This window comes from Myotis yumanensis, unplaced genomic scaffold, assembly GCF_028538775.1.
Source record: "Myotis yumanensis isolate MYYU_CA2020_CCGP unplaced genomic scaffold, mMyoYum1.0.hap1 SCAF_6, whole genome shotgun sequence".
Lineage (NCBI taxonomy): Eukaryota > Metazoa > Chordata > Mammalia > Chiroptera > Vespertilionidae > Myotis > Myotis yumanensis.
Genome location: NW_027223757.1, coordinates 77,456,467 through 77,477,292, shown reverse-complemented (window position 1 = coordinate 77,477,292; position 20,826 = coordinate 77,456,467). Strand labels below are relative to the sequence as shown.

The following is a 20,826-nucleotide window of genomic DNA, read 5'->3' as shown; positions in this document are numbered from 1 at the left end:
AGTTTCTATCAAATAATGACATATGCCAAAGAAACTAAATAAAACAAGAGAAGTAAATATTTTTGTGGGATTTACCAGGTGAATTTTTGGAGGAAGAAAGAAGTAGATCTGAGTCTTTTAGTATTTGCTTCCGATACCAAAATAACCAAAGGCAAAGGCAATGTTTTAAAGTAAAGAAGACAGTATATGTTTCTTCCTTCCTTCCAGTGCCCATCCATCCCTGAGAACCCAGTGCCCTCATTTGCTCCTAACTCCCTAATGGCCAGAAGCCTGCTGATGCCTCACCTGCCTACACTCCACTTATATCCAGGGTCTAAGTCAGGGGTGGGCAAACTTTTTGACTCGAGGGCCACAATGGGTTCTTAAACTGGACCGGAGGGCCGGAACAAAAGCATGGATGGAGTGTTTGTGTGAACTAATATAAATTCAAAGTAAACATCATTACATAAAAGGGTACGGTCTTTTTTTTTTTAGTTTTATTCATTTGAAACGGGCCGGATCCGGCCCGCGGGCCGTAGTTTGCCCACGGCTGGTCTAAGTAGTTTTGTAGTTCCAATTGCCTCTCAACTGAGTCCCCATCCTCTCCAGGCTCCATTCACAGATGCCTGACAAAGAATTAGTGCAGGGCAAACACATTGGCTAATTCATCTATTACTACCAGTATTTGCCCAAGAAGCAGTTTGGTGCAATAGAATGCTCACCAGATTAGAATTCCGACAAATCTAAGTTTGAATCCCAAATAAGATATTCTTTGGAAAAACTACTTAGCTTCTCTGGGTTTCTGTTCCCCAAGTGCAAAATACTTCATGAAAGTGATAGTAAAACTTAGGTAAAATACTACATATGAAAGTACTGCAGTGCCTGGCACATCAGAAGCATGGAAGGGCTCTGGAGTCAGACTCGTGAGTCTAAATTATGCCTCCTTGCCAAGGAGCTCTATGATCTCCAAGTATGCGTTACTCTAAGCCAAATTTTTTCGAAATCATGGTCCCATGGACACCCTACTTCAGTACTAACTGCAGAGTAGTTTCAAAATGCAGATCACTAGTGTTTAAAAATTATCTCAGTTGGTTCTTATGCATGCACTAAAGTTTAAGAATTTCTACTCTCAATCTTGGTTTTCTTGTGTGTAAAATACAGTGCCAATGTCACAGCATTTTTATGATAATTTAGTGAGATAAAATAAAAATAACACAATGCCTGGCACATTTTTTAAAAAACAGAATTCATATTCTCTTACATTAATGGGCATATTATGACTAGTAATGCTACTATTAATACTATATTATAATTATTGTTACTATCATTAAATGAGAAATCTATGTTCAATCTGTCACATCAAAAAATGAAATTTGAATACCTCTGCTATTTTCTAGATCATTTCCTACAGAAACTATTTTATGCTTTCTGCTTATAACTCAGCCTCTCTGACCAAGAATATTAAAATAATCTGGGGTCTTGAAAGGGCAAGTTCAGCACTTGGTGCTAAAATTCTGGCATGGTCCTTATTAATGTGATGTAATTTGGGTTTGTCTGGGATAAGCCATGATGGGATGAGGATGGGAAAAGAGAAATACTAAAATAGTAGAGTTTATAAAAGTCATGGTTAAATTTTTCTCTCTGAGTGAGAATTAAACTGAGCAAAAACTAAGTTATCGATATCTTCTATTTTCTGACTACCTACCCGTCTCCCCATTCTCTTTGTTACCTGAAAATCCTTGGGAGGAAGCTACATGCCCCTGTGGTCCTAGTGCTCCTTCTCCCTGGGGAAGAAGTGAGCAGAGCCAGAGGTCTGGGTGGTATGAGGTCTCGGGTCACATTTCTTACACTGCTTTTGGGGAGAGACTCAACCATAGTTAATGTATAAAAGCTGTGATTTTCATGCAAACTGCTGCTTTCCTAGAAAAATGCAAAAGTCTTCTTTAGCAGTTTAAAATCCTTTAACTATTTCCTTTTCTTTCCTCTTGAGCTACAGGGTCAGCTTGCTGTGCCCAAAACCTTCTCTCAACTTACACTTGCAAATGAATAAAATATTTTAAGAAGTATGAGAAGTCTTTTTAATTTATTCAGACTCATAAGATATTAAAGATATCACACCAGGTAATACTCTGGGAGCCTAAAAGGCTTACTGCACGTCTCCTATTCCCTCAGCTACCGATAATTTCCTCATCAGTACTATGACTTAGTCCTTAACTCTTACAAACAGCAAAACCTGGGCCCCTTCGCAGTAGCCAATGTCATAGCTCTAAGGAGGCACCAATATTTTCTCGTTTACACACTTCCTTTGATAGTTTCTCCAAAAAGAAAACAAAAACAGGTGCATCCACACTATGCAAATGAGAAAAGGTAACCTCTGAAACCATTTCACAGCAAACAGAAGATCCTCAAGCTGCTTGCTAGCTAAAACCACAGGAGGTGTGTCAACTCTAGATGCTAAGCCATGGGAGGCCTGCAGGCTGGGAAGGCAGTAAATCCCGGGAGAGCTCTAAACTCCTGATTGGGAAGCTACACCAGGCCCATCCGTTCCTCAGGTGCTGATCCACAGGAGGCCCATCAACCGCTCAGGTGGAAGGTGCAGGGAGGAAGGAGGAGGCAAGCTGTGTGGGAGAGTAGCTTGAATGTAAGGCCACCAGCTCAACAGGGGAGAAGGGAAATGAAAGGCACCTACTGGGAATACTAGAGTTCAGAGAACTCCATTAAGGAAAAGAATGAGCCCGCTCTCTCTTGTATAGAGTACCATCTTACCTGTGGGAATCACAGCCCACAAAGACTAAGTTTCTGGCCCAGGGATTCTCAATAAATGCTGGTGTTGAATGAGTCCCAGATCACCAGAGCTCCCCAACTAAACGAGCACCTCCTGGTCAGTTGCTAAGGTCCCTAGGACTCACCATCCTGCACCCCTCCCTTGTTTGCCTAAACTCTCAGCATGGCAGTGGCATCTCTTCCTTAGGTTCCCCAAATCCCTAGATTTACTTTAGCAGGGACTGATGGGACAGTGCCTGCACCTCATTCTTTCATTCACTGGCCCTAGCATTCACTGAGTATCTGTAACATGCCAAATCCTGTGCTGTCCATGGGGGATATAAAAAGCCAGATAAAGTATGGCCTCTGCTTAAGGTGATATCCAAGTAAGTAATAATCACAGAATAAAGGTATATAATAAAAATATGCCTAAAGTGTTGCAGGAGCACAGGGGAAGGGAAATTACATCAAATGAAATTCTCGGACACTTTCTGGAAGAGGTGACACTAAATTGAGTGTTAAAGGATGAAAAGGAGTAACTAGAAGAGAGTGTTAGGATGGGAAAGGGGCGAGAGAGTTGGGGAAAGTTATAGTTAAACAGAGAGAATAGAAACTATAAATGACTGAGCAGGACCAATAGTTGATTCCTTCCAAGAACAGTCAGTAGATGAGTGTGATTGGGGAGTGAGAAGCACAGGGAAGTGGTGAATAGTGAGGCCACATCACAAAGGACTCTGAGGTCCAAACTAATAAGTTTGAGATTTAACTCACAGAGATGAAAAGTTCTCTGAAAGTGTTGGGAAGTCCCTGAAATATTATACAGCAATGATACACAAGACCAAGGCCTTTAGACAATTAAAACTTGCTGCTTTTGAATATAAGGTTCTTCAGGTTTACATAAAGATTAACCTATTTTTCAAATTAAAATAGGTTCTTGAAGTTAATTTTCTAATTTTATATTTTTCCAGTCAATTTAAGAAACTTATATAAGCCATATACATATAGACTGATGTGTAGCCTATATAGTATATATTTCACTAGCAAATACTTTTTTGACTTATAAACACTAATGTGGTATTACAATTCAAATAAATGCCAAATATTTCTTCTCTAGATGACTAGCATTTTAGTCATATATTCTCGATGTTATTTACATATAAATTTATTGATAAATTACATATGCACACCACAATATTAATGTAATAAATATTATCTACATAATAAAACATAGACAAAGAAAAAACTTTCAAAGAATACGCTAAAAGTAAATAAAAATAAAGGTTCTAACATTATCTGCTCTTCAAGGGATTATCTTTCTTACCCCATTTTGGATGCCACTGGATTAGACAGGTAACAAATACCTAGATCCACATCCCCTTCACTCGTAAATATATGCATGCAGAGAAAGATCAATATGCCATTCATTAAAGCAACTCAACTAAATAAAAAAAATAACAGAGACAAGGAGACTAGATAAGGATCGTGATGACATGCTCAAGTCCCGTTCATTGCTATGTAGCTATAAGAGAATGAGGCAATAAATCATGACTCATTGACAACTTGCACCCTTCCCGCCACTCCCTGGGGTCATTATGAGGGTTAAGGAAAACACTAATTATGAAGCAAGCTCTTGATCCCCTTTATAATACAAGAAAAACAAGCTGGGTGAAGTCAGAGTAGTACAGGCAGGATATTTCAGCTGAGGAGTGAGGGGGAGTCATGGGGCTCCCGGGACAGCCTCTGCTCTCCCATATTAGCAGAACTCGGGGACCTCAGAAACAGAATTGCATTTCTAAGAGCTAGTTGTCCAGTGGTTCCTCAGGAGGATTTAGGAGTCAGCAATCTGGAAACAGTTGTGCATTAAAGGTATGTGTCTGTATTTACATCTTGTTAAGTTTAAATCCTATTTATAAGATTTGTGCCATCATGGGATCATGCCCACTTCCCTTTCCCCAGGATTTTAGTAAACACTGCCAGTGTGGTGAGGATTGGAATCACAAACACCTGAACCTGTGAGAGGAGACTGCTCTCCACACACGTTCTCCTAGATCTCTCTAAAAGAAAGTGCTTCCACACATTATCTCCTCCCCTAGGGTGGGCTGCGGGGACAGGGAAGGGGCCTGGTTTGTCAGCACCAATGCTCTGATTCAGAACTAGAGCCACGCCCCCAGAGCAGCAACCCCAAGGCGTCTGACCTCACTGCGCCAACAACAATATTCCTGCTGATCTATCACGGGTCCAGCAATTGCACCATCAATAGGATTGAAAGAGAGGAGCTAGAATTTAATTAGCTTTCCATACGATACAACATTCATACATTCATTCATCTACTCCCTCACCCACTCACACAATTCAACAAATACACAAAGAGCATCTTCTCTGTCCTGAAGCTATATTGAACACTGGGAGCATAGAGATGAGAAGTTCTCTTTGGTACCAGTAATGGACTAGAAACCAGCAGAGCCATGCCTGCCACGTGCACTGCTGAGCACAGCCTGGCCAGCCCTGGAACAGTGCCTTTGTGCTAACCCCCTGCATGGACTCTGCAGACACCATCTCCCCACTGAGAAGTGCGGTTAGCCCACTGTTGTTAAAGCAGACAAAACCCCGAACTCAATCTAGGTAAGAGCAATGATTTTTTTATCCAGACACTAAGTTACCATCAGGTGAGCTATTGTAAAGAAAGTGAGGCAAACAGATGGCTTCAGATGGGATTTGGGGTTTGCAAAGCATCACTGATGTTACAAATGAGGAAAAGCGAGGAGATGCTATTAGACACGGAGCAGGCCCTGGAGAGCATCGCAGCCTAATGGAGTTCTGGTCTAAATAATGTCTACACAGCAAAGCCAGTCCCTCTCCACTGAAGAGGTTTTGTTAAGCAAGTGCTATTAATTTCCAAGTGTGGGGCTATACCTCTAAGAAATATGTTCCTACCTTTCTCTTAAAATATATTTTATGATGGTGTTATCTGTGTATATCACCATGACCCCGTATATCACAGCCTTTGAAAGGCTCTATTTTTATCCCCCCACATGGTTAAGTAGGGATTCTGTGATGAACTAGAGAGACGCAGAAATGTGGAGGTCTGGATCTGAATCTGTGCTGTCTCTGAGCTCCTTCTTGGTCCTCCTTTTTGGGGACCATTTTCCTCCACTAAAGAATGAGAGAGCTGTGGCAGAGACTACGTTTGCCTCTCAGCATTTTTTCTCTCCTTCCTTAGTAACAAAAACTTCCATTTTTAGCTAAATATGGTACAGCGTCACCCAGCCAGAATACTACATTTCCCAGCCTCCTTTCCAGTTAGATATGGCCTTTCAGCTACATTTTGGTCAATAAGAAGTAAGGAGAGCCCTAACTGGTTTGGCTCAGTTGATAGAGCGTCGGCCTGCGGACTGAAGGATCCCAGGTTTGATTCCGGTCAAGGGCATGTACCTTGGTTGTGGGCACATCCCCAGTAAGGGGGGTGCAGGAGGCAGCTGATCTATGTTTCTCGCTCATCAGTGTTTCTAGGTCTCTATCCCTCTCGCTTCCTCTCTGTAAAAAATTTAAAAAATATATTTAAAAAACACCAAAAAAAGAAGTAAGGAGAGGTGCTATGTGGGGCATACAGGAAGAATCCTTTCTACTCCCTCCTGCCTAGAATGTGGTCACAGTGGCCCGAGCTCCAACAGACACAGTGGACCACAGAGAATTAGGAATGGAAACAGCACATGGTGCACAAGGGGATAAATGGAGTCCAAGTCCCTGATACCGTGAAATTGACATACAAAGGAGAATATAAACCTTTTCAGGTGTTTATTATTCACAGAAGACCTAATCTTACCTAATTGTTGCAATAAAGCAAGTCACAATATTTTTGCTGGTGGAGGATCTTGCCTTCTTTTTATTAAAAAATTTTTTTAAAAATGCAACATCTGTGAAGTGCAATAAGGCAAATAACAATAAAATGAGATATGCCTGTACTGAGCCCAACTGGCCAGGATGTCCAAGATAGATCGCTTACATGGCTGGAAATTGATGTTGGCTACTAGCTAGAGCTTAAAAATGTGGCTTCTCCATGTAATATGAGATTCCCATAGCCTGAGGGCTCTGTCCCAAAGGGAATATCCCAATAGCAAATAAGACATCCAGGCCAAAAGGTCTTCTTATGCAAGCAAGAGTTATTGTGACCTAGCCCTGGAAGTCCCAGAACATCACTTCTCCAAATTTTATAGGTCAAGCAAGTCACTAAGGCCAGCCCAGATTCATAGAGAAGAGAGTGCGCCCGCCACTTCTCCAGGGAAGGAACAGCCTACGTTTACAGGGAGGAAAGACATTTTTGGCAGCACCTTTAGAAGAATATCTACAACATCATTTAAATTATGATGGTAATTAGAACCAGCACTAGACAGTGTTATTTAATGCTCTAATAATGAAGCACATGTATTATTATACAAAAATTTATTTTTGCCCTAGCCAGTCGCTCAGTGGTTAGAGCTTCAGCCTGTGGACTGAAGGGTCTTGGATTCGATTCCAGTCAAGGGCATGTACCTTGATTGCAGGTTTCCCGGCCCTGGTTGAGGTGCGTGTAGGAGGCAACCAATTGATGTATCTCTCCCTCTCCCTTCTACCCTCTCTAAAAAATCAATGGAAAAATATCCTCTGGTGAGGAATAACAAAAAAAATTTTTATTTTTAATATTTTGATCAAAGTACTGGTTCCTTTTATACTTCTATTTTATTTTTATGTATTCAAAAATATTATTCTGAGTGTGGGTCTAGGCTTCACCAGACTGCTACACAGACCTAGGGCATGAGAAGTTAAGAACCCCTGGATTGTATAAAAGTGTGGTGACTAAAGGATTGACAGTGAGCCACCTATGCTATTTCTTCCCCTGCTGGCTGGCTTCACCTCTGATCAGCTGCTCATGGGCAAACTTCTTATCTTTAAAGCTCTGCATACAAAGAGACTCAAAGTGCTCCCTCAAGAAAGTATAATCAACTCAAGAAATGGCAGCTAATACAATAATTGGGAAATCATGAATTATTTAATTCTACATTCCAAAAATATCTATATAGAAAACAGACCATAAAGTATAGAGAAAATGAGCTAAATAATTCAATTATAGCAAGTGAAAATGGCCAGCTTATATTAAGGGCCCCAAGAGCAGCTGTTTCTTACTTAGCTCATACTTCCCCGGCCCCAACCAGGAGGGCAAAATACATATGCAATCACTCGGTTCCCTCCTTTTGTAAGAAATGCCTGTGTCTCCTCAAAGAATGTTAATTCCATGAGACAAATTTCTTGAGGGAAGAAAACTAGGTAAAATATAAGTTTATGCATTTAAGGCAATGACATTTTTCATTAATTCTCAGCAAATTTGTAGCAATTCACACCATAGAATACGGGGTTGGTAAGAACTTTAAAAGTGATTTCTTAGTAGGGTGGCTAACTCATCCTGGCTTGCCATATATTTTGTAGGTTTTATCACTAAAAGTCCTGTGTCTCAGGAAACCCCTCAGTCCTGGATAAACCAGAGAAGTTGGTCACTCTTTTTACTATGACTTTAACAAAGAGGTTAGTCCCTAATATCAACATACATATCAATGGATGCTGGTTTCAGTATTTCAAAGTTGAAAGGACTCAAACAATGTACTCGGATGGATTAGTGCTGCTTATTTTAAATATAACCTTCAGTTCTTACTTCCAGAACTGAACTTATTATAATAATTACACACCATTCTCTAAATCTGTTTTAAAAATATTGATTGTGATGTTTTACATTTTTGTAATACTGTATCTCTTTAGAAAATGACAGTGACATCTTCGAGAATATAATCTCTTCTATTTTCCCAAACTGATTGAGCTGTACAAATTGACCACTTCTATTGTAATTAACCTATCATATGAGCCTCTGAATTTAGAACACTTAACAGTGTCCATTGATATTTATTTTGGGGGCGCACATCTCGTACCAGCCCTCATTCCGCACATTCCAGGCTCCGTCCTTTCCAACTCCAGGCAGCGGGTGGGAGGGCCCGCAGCTCCGGCCCTGGAGCCTGCTGCCGGGCACCCCAGAGCCTGTGCCGCTCGCTCAGGAACTCGGCGGGGCCACAGCTTCCAGAGTTGGCGCATGGGACGGACTCCGTGGACCTGGCTTAGCACAGCCACTGCGCCTCCCCTCACTCTGGTACCGCAGATCCAAGCAACAGCAGCCTCTTGATCACCACACCCTCTGTCTGAGGAACAGCAGCTGTACGTGAAGCCTCCCCCCACTAGCCAGAAGAGCCACCACAGCTGTGAACAGCACCCACCAGAGGAGCTGCTGCCAACTGAGGAGCAGCTGCTACCGCAACCACCCAAGGAGCAACCACAGCCCAAGGAGCCACTGCCACCCAGGGAGCAGCCACTGAACGACTCAACATCTAGATATGTCAGTGAGATCAAACATGGATAGGCAAAGAAACCCCCAAAGGAAAGAAAAGGAGAACTCGCCAGAAAAGCAGCTAAGTGAGACAGAGGCATGCAACATGACAGAAAAAGAATTCAGAATAAGGGTCCTAGCGTGCATAAACCAGATGGAGGAAAAAATCAACAACATATGCAAAAAGCAAGAAGAAACAGATGAAAAAATAAACTACTTATGCAAGAAGCAAGAAGAAACAGATGAAAAAATCAATAACTTATGCAAGACCCAACAAGAAATGAAGAGCAATATAGCTGCAATAAAAAACACCATTGAAAGCACCAACAGTAGACTAGGAGAAGCGGAGGACCAAATTAGTGAATTAGAAGACAAGGAAGCAAAACACACCCAAACTGTACTGCAATTGGAGAAAAAAATTAAAAGACAGGAGGAGAGCCTAAGGGAGCTTTGGGACAACATGAAACGAAACAACATACGAATAATAGGGGTGCCAGAACAACAGAAAGAGGAACAAGGATTAGAAAACCTACTCGAAGAAATAATATCAGAAAACTTCCCTGAGGTGGGGAAGAAAAAAGTCACACAAGCACAGAGAGTCCCAAACAAGGTGAACCTGAAAAGACCCACACCAAGACACATCATAATTACCATGGCAAATGTTCAGGACAAAGAGAGAATCTTACAGGCTGCAAGAGAGAGACAGAAAGTTACATACAAGGGATCTCCCATTAGATTATCAAATGATTTCTCAACAGAAACACATCAGGCCAGAAAAGAATGGACGGAAATTTACAAAGTGATGCAAAGCAAAGGACTGAATCCAAGAATACTCTATCCAGCAAGGCTATCATTCAAAATTGAAGGGGAAATAAGAAGCTTCACAGACAAAAAAAGGCTAAGGGGGTTTATCACCACCAAGCCAGCAGCAATGCAAGAAATGCTAAAGGGACTGGTGTAAAAAGAAGAAATAAAAAGCTCAGAAAGAAAACAGCCACACAAAAAAAGAAATGGCTACAAACAAGTACCTTTCAATAATAACTTTAAACGTAAACGGACTAAATGCTCCAACCAAAAGACATCGAGTGGCTGAATGGATAAAAAAACATGACCCATACATCTGCTGTCTACAAGAGACCCACCTCATTAGAAGGGACTCACACAGACTGAAAGTGAAGGGATGGAAAAATATCTTTCAGGCAAATGGAAAGGAAAAGAAAGCTGGGGTAGCAATACTTATATCGGACAAAATAGACCTCAAAGTGAAGGCCATAACAAGAGATAAGGAAGGCCACTTCATAATACTAAAGGGATCAATACAACAAGAAGATATTTATTTTGGGGATGTTGATATTAGGCATTAATCTCTTCTAGAATGGCATCCTGGTTGAGAGTGCCCTTCTAGAAGTGCTGCCGTCTCATCAGGGAGTAATTGCTTTTAATTTTAACAAAGATACCGGAATCCTTGAAGACATTATTCCCCACAAGGGTTTTTCTAAAGATCCAATGCAGATGTGTGGAACTGTAAGGCAAAGCAAGCATTACATTTTGCATTTGATGTGTAGGAGCCTCCAGAGAGTACACAGTTTATTTCCAGACAATTTCTAAATTACTGTCTTCCTAGTCCTCCTTGGAACATTTACTGCTACCCACCTCCACCATCTTGGTTTTCCTCCTTTCCACCTTCTGTTGTTCTTATTCTCCTCCTGGTTTCATGATTGCTCTTACCCTGGTTTCTCTTCCAGCCACTTAAATTAGAATTTCCTCCAAGATGTAATCTCCTACCCTCTCCCCATATCTCTCTGTGATGGTTCTCATGTAGGCTCTAACCTGGGTCAATCCCCAAGGCTTACTTAGTCAACTTGCTGAGGATTACCAAATCTAAATCCAGACTCCTGACTGGCTTCCCCTCCCAACTCCTGCTCCACACCTCCTGTTACCTTCCAGGCATCAGCACAGGAAACGTAGTGTATACCTGTCATGGAGTTTATTATCCTCCCTGTTAGACTATTCCTTCCCCTGCATCCTCTGTTTCTACTGATGACATTCCTACTCATTCATTCACACACAAACGTCCTGTCATCTTTCAGCCTCATTCTCTTTACCCCTTACAATTAATAAAATGCCAAGTCCTGCCAATTCTGATTTTCTATCAAGTTTGTGATAGATATTTATATTTTTCCATAGCAACCACCAATCTACTTATTGCTACTATGAAGCTGGAAGTTTATGCTGTTAAGGCCTAACTACATTTAAAAGTCCTGAGGAAAACAATGCATAGTTCCTTTAAAAAGTAGTTTTAAACTGTGCATGGAAGTGTGCAAAGGTTATGCAGGAGAAAGAAACTGTTATAGCAGCAAAGGAGCTGCACCTATTGCACTGAAGAAAGCACCATACGTGTTTCACATGTATACTGTTAGGCTCCTGTAGGGGCTAGTACACCAGTGCCCAGAAGGGTCATACTTCTGGGATGCTGGAGTCAGAAGTCTGGAAAGTTAGAAAAGTGGTGATTCTTTATAGGTGGGGCTAAGTTCCAAAATAATCTATGGGATGGGTCTCTTATTTCACACTTGCCAGTATCTGCTTCCAACCCAAATTATGACCTGCGAATCCTGGGGAAATATGCCCCCTCCTAAAAAATTGCTATAATACTAATAGACTATCACAGTGAGTATGTTTCTCAGGTGAGTGATGACATAAAAGGATTTGGAAAACCACTGAATTAGAGTAAAAACTCTAATTAGTTCCAGCAAATTAGCAAGCCATAAAATGTGTCAGGACCACCATGACTTTGGGTCTCAAGAGAAGAGTCTAAGTGAGTTCTAATTAGCCCAGAAACAAACAACAAACACCATGATTGAGACAAGCAGAGTGACAAATTGAGATTTGAGAAAGGGTATAACCTATTTTAATATATTTTTAAAATATGTTCCTTTTGTCATTTATAGAAAATAAAAATCTCTGCTATTATTTTAACTGAAACAATTTTATGGGATATATATATTTAGAGATTCAAATTCATGGTTACCCACCCTGGCAAGGGTATTCTGCCACAGGCCTTGGTCAGTAGTTAGGGTCATACTGCTATTAACTTATAAGAAGTCACTTGCGTCATGCTCATTGCAACTAGAAGGACCTCCCCAGTCTCCAAGTGTGTCTCACAGATGTAATTCTATTTCAGGGACATAAATCTAAAACAACAAATAAAGAAAATATTCCTTCCTATATATTTTAAGAGGCAATCTTCGGTTGAAAACAAGGAGAAAAATTTTGCTCTTGTTCATGGTACAAAACATGGCAAATATATGGCAATAATGTTAATGCATTTCATAGCATGTTACATTTTCTAAAACACTTGCATTACCTTAGTTCATGTTAGTTGGACTAGAGAGCCACTAGGTTCCCTAGCAGCTGTGTATCTATAATTTACATAAATATATGTATGTAAAAACACCCCAAAATAAAACAAATTACTAGATGATTATTCAGTTCATCAAAGGACTCCACATTGCAAAGGATTTTATACTTAGCTAGCTTTATACTAGGATAGTAAGCTCCCCGTATATTTGCAGTCTGTAGAAGTACCTGCTCCATGGTGCCTGAGAGACTGGTTTTTCCTTCTTGTGGGAAGGACATGGCCTTAACACCCCTTACCATTAGGCAAAGTTCACAGAGGTCTGTTTTCCCTCTAAGAAACTGCCTAAAAGGGAGGAGATTTATACAGTATCTAAATATCCTTTGATCTTTGGTTTCAGATTTTCTTTTTATTTGTTTATTTTTATTTGATAATAATGTTGGTTAAAGTTTCTGTGTCAAAAGTATCTCTTAATCGTATTTGTCTGTTCTTCCCTATAAACACTTTAAAACAAACTTTCCCATTTATATCCTATATAACATTAAAGAAAATATTGACTATTGTCCCCCAAAAGAAACAAAATTGCTCTAAACATTTGTGCTCCATTCCTCCCCTTCTCCCACCAGACTCTTTTCTCCCATAACAGGCTTCTTCTGGTCACAGATGGAGAGATTTGGGCACAGGTTGCAGCCCAAACACTGTCATCTACCCCATTTCAGAGTGAGCAACCCCAGACGGGGGGCTTAATTATGTTTGGAGGGCTTAAGAATCCCATTTTCAGGCAGTTAAGAGGCAATACAATAACACCAAGCATTATAGGTATTAAAGAATAAAGAAACTAAAATCCTTTGACCAGTCTGTCTCCTGGTATTCTTCAATTTCTGACTCGTGTAAGTCAATAGAATCTAATGTCTGCCCAGAGAGGGAAGACAGAACAAATTTATGAAACCCTGAAACACTCAAACCTTTTGAATTGTCAAGTACATCTGCTCTTAATTACATGTGTGCACACACACTCACACACATAAACACATACGTAGTGGTAGATTAAAGACAGCTGCAAGTTCTTTGCTGTTCTTCCCATTGAGAGTGGAGCCTAATTTTCCTCCTTTGTATCTGAGCTGGCTTTAGTGCCTTGCTTGACCAAGAGAATGTGATGGTTAGGATATTCTGATGCAACTAAGCTGGCCCAGAAGGCATGCAGCTTCCACCCAAGTCTCCTGGACTGCAATTCGTGGAGGATCTCAATAAGAATATCCAAGCCTAGCCCTACCCCACAAAATTGTGAAAAAAATAAAATATTTGTATGTTTCAAACTGTTAAGTTTCTAGACAGTTTGTTAAGTAGTGAAAGATTTCCAGAACACACCTACCAACAGTAACCATTCTGCTATCAGGCATCATCCAAAGGACCCCAGTAACTCAAGCTTAAATGTCTCCCCCATATCACTTAATAGTAAATCAGAATAAATGGGGTGATGGTTTGTATGACTTTTCTGTCCTATTTAAATGGATCAAGACCAGAAATTTTGAAAACTACTTAAGCTACAGAGAACACTAATATTTATAATACTTGGTTTCTAATTGATGTTGCAGACCTAAATTTATGCATTATGTGTATCTTACCCTAAATTAGTTATCATCTCAGGCTATTAAAAAAATTAAATCAAGCTAATAATGCTATATCTGTAGAAATTCCTTCCCCCCAAAAATTACTTCCTGATTGATGATCATCTTACCTTATATCACCAACCTTAATGCCTTGGGACTTCACAAGGAAATGCGTTAAATATTGCCATCTTTGAACATCACATGACTTTGATGAACCTCTTTGCTATTTAAAGTACCCGAGTATTGAAAATCAGAACAAACAGAAGAACTATTATAAAAGAAAAACAGGACTCTCTCATTCATTTTCAAATAAGGACAGTTCAAAGTAATTTTTTTTAAAAAAAGGAACACAGGGAATTCTAACACACATACACGCTGGAGGCTATATGATATCATATCTGTACCCTTCAAAATAGAACCCGATCATTTGAAATTATAACACATTTTCCTTTCATTAAGTCTGCCCTGTGTGAAAAGAGTGTCATTCTGTTGTGGCTGCAACTCTCTGAGAGAGAGAGCATGGGGGTAGGGAGGGATCTTACACAGATCCTGTTAGATAAGCTCAGGATAAAACTGAAAGTATAAGCTAGCAGGATCATTTTACCCATTGACCAGCTATTCTTGTGAAGGTTGGAGGCTTTCAAACTTGAAAATTTCGTTTCGGCTTTGTAAGATGACTTAGGATGCATTTAGATCAATCCTCCCAATATTTAGGAGGGAAAGACAATCAGACACACTTGTTTGTATGAAGCTCAGTTATCAAAAACTAAACTACGGGAGCAAATTCTTCCTGGTTACCTCAGCTTACTCCATATAATACCACTGAGAAGAATTTACAGCTCTTTCAAAATCCAGTAGTCTGCCTGGCTGGTGTGGTCCAGTGGTTGAGTGTCAACCTCTGAACCAGGAGGTCACAGTTCAATTCCCGGTCAATGCACATGCCCGGGTTGCGAGCTCAATCCCCACTGAGGGGCGTGTAGGAGGCACGCAATCAATGATTCTCTCTAATCATTGATGTTTCTATCATTGATGTTATATATATATAAATTCTTTGTTGTTTAAAGTATTACATATGTCCCCTTTCCCCCCATTATCTCCCTGGCCGTTTATATTTTTTAAATCCAATGTCTATAAAGACAGAATGCTTCAAAGGAAAACGGTGCCATGCTTAAGATAGTGATATCTTTTATTAGTACAGTAAAGTCCTATTTTTATGAAATAGGATGGGTCTGAGGTCATTCCATAAAATAGATTTCCCAGAGAATGGAAACAGGCAATTTACCCTAAGAATTTTATTGAAAAAAATTATGCTATTCTATTTGAAAAATAATGGGAATGTTCTACCCATTTTCTTTATTAATGAGTTAAAATACACAAAACACCATAAAATTATATTAGGGGTTCAAAAGTATCACTTAAATCTTCTTTACCAGTCACTTTCATTTTATAAAATCAGCAGTTCCATTAAAATCATATTATGTAAAAATGGGTTTTTACTGTAATAATAGTTATTACCTATTTAGCTCCCAAAGATATTGTGAAAATTAAATAATAAGCCATTGGAAAGCAAATACGAAGTGTCGCTAATAGCAGAGGCCAAGAGGGGCAGCCAGATGGAAAAAAATGAAGGAAAGGAGCCCCTGATACATTAAAAATCACAGCTTTCATCCATAATTCCATTACTGCCAACACCCTGCTCAATGTTATGATGTGTTAATTATGGCCCTCATGTTATAGATGAAGGTCAGAAAGGTTTAAAATTTATCCAATATCACGCTGTTGGTAAATGTCAGAATCCAAATGCAGACCCAGGTTTACCCTCGTGGACAGCCCTCCTTGTCTCCTGAAGCCTCGCTACCTCCCCAATAGGCCCTGGTGCAGTGGTTCTCAACCTGTGGGTCGCGACCCCTTTGGTGGTCGAACGACCCTTTCACAGGGGTCGCCTAAGACCATCCTGCATATCAGATATTTACATTACGATTCCTAACAGTAGCAACATTACAGTTATGAAGTAGCAACGAAAATAATTTTATGGTTGGGTCGCAACATAAGGAACTGTATTTAAAGGGTCAGAAGGTTGAGAACCACTGGCCTGGTGTCTCAGACTGTCCCTCAGACCGTTATCCCACCTTCCAAGGGCCACTTCGAATGCCTCTCTTCCACCACGACTGTGATTCTAAACACGTCTGCTTTGATTGCAGCTATTTGCTATATTGTTATGTATCATGTGTCTTATTAACCCAGCTGAGGTCACTCGCTGCTTTGAGGTCATGGCTGTATCTGATTTGCCTTTGGAGCCTCAGATCAAGAGCACCTGGTCCAGTGCCTTGAACACCGTGAGTGCTCAGTGAATGTTGGTTAAACTGAATTGGAAAGGAGTGTGACCTTGAATTACAGCTACATTTGCTACCAGATGCACAGCAAGTGCTTTTACCAATGGCTCGTTACATCAGATACTTCTTTGGGAAGTTTCTCCAGTTTTCCTATGGGTTGTGCACCTACTGGGGATGTGGTAAGATTGAAATCCTCGAGTAGAGTAAATAATGAAGTTCTCTTCGGTTTAATTCCGCATGAAGGGAACAATGTGAGCAGCCAGCAGAGAAATATGAATTCAGAAAAAAATGTAGTCTGATGTGACTGAAGCATAGCAGGCGGGGATGTGGAGTTTTTAAAAAATGACATGATAAAGAGTTAGGGCATTGGAATCAAACTGTCTGATTTCCTGCCCCGGCCTCTTTACTGAATAGCTGGATGAAACTTGCGCAAGTTACTTAATCTCTCTGTGTCCCAGATTTCTCATCTATCAAAGGAGGGTAAAAACAGCATCCTCGCATAAAGTAGTTGTGAGACTTAATTGAGGAAATATATGCGGATCACACAGCACAGTGTGTGGCACACATCAAGCACTCAAGTTAATAGTGGCAGTTATCATCATGGTAAAAATCTTAGTTATTAGGAATCTGTTCAAAGGAGAAGACATTATTTTCCACTGACCTGTAAAATTGTATAGTTGTACTATGTCAAACTCAAAGGTTTATTTCTGGTATTCAATTATGGATGACAGCATTGACGTGTGCACTTTATTCAAGCAATACTTACTGAATGTCTATTTTGTGCCAGATGTGGGTGAACAAATTGTACTTGATTCAAAGAAGACTAGGAATGAAAGAAACCAGGGGAGCCAGGAAAAGGTTAAGAATACACACCACAAATAGAAAGAGGAGGTAAATTAAACCCGAAGTTCCATCAGAGGTCAGAATGTCAAGGTTTGCCAAAAATAAGTAGAGAAAAATTAGCCAGAACAGCTCCTATGTAAGGCTCAAAACTGAACGGAACAATGAATTAAAATGCTGGCCACTAAAAGATGATTTGCTGGAGTTCAAAGAGGGCTTATTAGAAGAGAGGGGCAACAGGAAAAGAGTAAGGACTTCCTTTATTATATATTACATATCAGTTTTCATTTACTTATCTTTACATTTGAAAAGTATAAATAATAAACAATAACTACATGTTTTAAAAGTCTTAACTCCTCTGGTTCTCACAATAATACTAAAGGACGAGAGATGCTCTATGCATCCAGTGACTATGCCCCCACCCACCTTTTTCCAAAGCACTGATTTGTGCTATTTAAAAGCAATCTTATGGAGAATTCAGGTCCATCTCATTAGCTGACCATGAACAAAAGAATGAGGATGCTGGAGAATGCCAGAGGTTCTAGGCGGCCAGGACACACATGGATACAGTCAATTGCAATGCCAAACAAGATAGCTAAGATTGTTCCTCACTCAGCATAAAGGTCCCAAAGGATATTAAAAGCTTGGCAACCTTCAAAAGCTTCTCTTGCTTCCGCACAGGGTGGGAGAAACAGCTTGCTCAGTGGGAAAAACCATAGCCCAGGGCCAATCCGCTGGCCAGATTCATCAAAGAGATGGCTGAGACAGAACAGATTTTTCCTTTTCGTATAGGAATGACTCATGAGCTTGTTTACTCAAAAAGTTACATCCTCCATGGAGAGAAGTGGAAGATAGGGAGTTGATGATTCAAGTTCCTATTGATCAGCCCACTCCCTCCAGCCCCTCAAGTCTCTATGCAATTATAGGCACACCACCACTACCCAGAAGATAGTATATTTTGTTTTTGTTTTTCTCTCTCTTCTTAATTGTATATTACTCTATTTTTTTCTGCCTTCATTTTTTGTCATCAATAAAACAAAGAACTCAACTACTCTCTTTTGTTTACTCTTAGACTTTATATTTTATTTTTTTAATCTTTATTGTTGAAAGTATTACATAAGTCCCCCCTTTCTCCCCATTAACCTCTTCCAGCCCACTCCAGTCCCCCCCTCCCCCAGACCCTCACCACCCATATTCTTAGACTTTTTAGAGGAAGAATGCACTTGATTGGCTAAGAATATGGACTCAGAGTAAAACAGTCTGGGTTAAAATTTTGACTCTGCTAAACCTCCAACTGTGTGACCCTGAGCAATTTCTTAACTGCCCTGGCCTCTGTTTCTCTGTCAGTAAGAATGGGGTTAATAATGTTACTGATATCACAGAGTTATTATGGGGATTAAATTAGTTAATATGTGAAGAATAACTCCATGTTGTTAGTTGTCAACAAATGCTTAATATTACCATTATTACTTCACAGATGACCAGATGTTCACCTTCCAGTACCAATCTTCTTTTGTGCAGTATTTATTTAAGTTCAAACCATAAATGTAGTTAGATCTTTTAGGGGAAATATATTTTTTCCCCTTAAAAGTATTTTCTCAGGCTGGAGAGACTTTCTGGGAGTTTCAAAAACTATCTATATAGAAAAAATGAATTTTTTAAGTGTGGTATGTGTTTCAGTATAACTGAGGAATCATCTTTCTCCTATCTGTTAGTACACAGGGAGGAAGTTCTAGATAGACAGATGGATAGATGATAGATAGATATTTTGTTTTTCTATTTTATTAAACTGTTCCTTTTCTAGCATCTTTGGAAAATCATGGCAACAGAAGGGCTTATTTGTCATTTTTTTCTCAGTCCTATCTGGAAAAGCTTCACACAGGCAAAATATTAAAAGCCATTTTAAAAATTGTTTATTTCCATGTACTCTGCCTTTCAAGCAAAAGGTGTAAATCTGTTCTCTAACATGTAAAAAAAATTACCTAGTTAGTCTAAAATTTTAAGTCCTCTTGGCATTGTGATTACTTATTTTACCTTTAATGAAGGTTGGCTGGGCTATTTTTTCCAGATTTCACTTATAAGTGCCTACTTATTTCCACATTCTCCACTGTGTCCTACAATAAACTTAAATGACAGATAATCCCCAACTAGATTGGCCTGGTTCAGTCTGCCAGTGATTGATTCATGGACTGTTTTTACTCACTTGGTAAAATCAGGACGTCATCCCCAGGGCCTGGGATGGTCTGGTTGTATCCTCCCCAGCCCTCTTCAATGCCTGTCCATGCTTCAGGGAGGGACCATTTTAAAGCTGATTCAGGCACAGAGGTAGTAGCTAGAAAACAAGAGGGAAGTAGTAAAGAGTAACTGAAAATCTGATTCACTATGATAACTTGCAAATTCTATTATTACTTTAGAATGCTGTTGATATTTTCACCTCCAGAAGTGGCTGCTTTTTAAAATTTCATAACCTTCCAACAAAACTTTTATCAGATACAAAGCAAGTAATTATTCACTCCATTGATTAACTCCACTTCTAGGAAAAATATAATCTACTTTTGTTATTAAATGGTTGTGTTTTGCCTTATTATAATTATTATATGAGCTTATCATAAAACAATTGAAAAGGGCAAATATAGAAAGAAAAATCAAAAAATAATAATGGCTTATAACCTCACTACCTAGAGATAACACCATTAACCTTTTATTTGTATTTTCTTCCAGAACTGCTCAGCATTTTTATATAATTGAGATTATGTCATAAATGCAATTTTACAACCAATTCTTTCTTTATTTAGCTTAGTCATTTTTCATATGCATTTTCTCATGTCATTATAACTCCTTGTAAATATAATTTTAATGGCTACCTAAACTATATATATAAAAGGCTAATATGCAAACTGTCCCCTCTGGAGTTTGACCAGAGACCAGGAGTTCAATCGCTCATTATAATGTGTGCTGACCACCAGGGGGTGGTGCGGAACAAAGGAAGGCCCTGGCCAGCAGCCGGGGAAGGGAGGCCCCAGCTGGTAGCCGGGAGGCCCCGATTGGTCCTGACCACTGGCCAGGCCTAGGGACCCTACCCATGTGCACTGGGCCTCTAGTATTCTATATGAAAAGTCCATAATTTACTTAATTTCTAATATTTGGTATTTAAGCTGATTTCTTCTTAAAATAGAATCACTGAATCAAAAGGTATGATCTTCTCATAGCTCTTAATGGATATTAAAAGCAGGATAATAATTTGGATACCACTCATTGCAATAATTTACATACAGTTCCTATGTTCCAAATGGTTTTTATTGATTCTGCCACTGGTGATCAACCAGCATTTTGTTTTCAACCCTCCTACTGGCCTCTTCATCAGGGAATTGAAACATAAATCAACTGATTTCCAATGAGGAATGCCCAGCATCACATCACGCACACTATGCTGAATTGTACCCATATGTTCTTTACCGGAATGTGATCCCTGCTACAGTCACGGGGCAGAGAAAGTGTCTCAGAAAAGGATGAATAGGTTCACAGATGACTAAACATTCTTCT

At 39.7% G+C, this 20,826-nt stretch overlaps 1 protein-coding gene across 1 annotated transcript in view; it reads right to left on the bottom strand.

Moving 5' to 3' along the window:
• The window catches only part of PKHD1 (PKHD1 ciliary IPT domain containing fibrocystin/polyductin), a 414,612-nt gene that overhangs the window by 158,245 nt on the left and 235,541 nt on the right, over positions 1 to 20,826 (bottom strand). Inside the window, exon 52 of the mRNA XM_070418435.1 lies at positions 19,487 to 19,615. Within this exon, the coding sequence (XP_070274536.1) occupies positions 19,487 to 19,615 (129 nt within the window). The remainder of the gene's footprint in view (positions 1 to 19,486; positions 19,616 to 20,826) is intronic.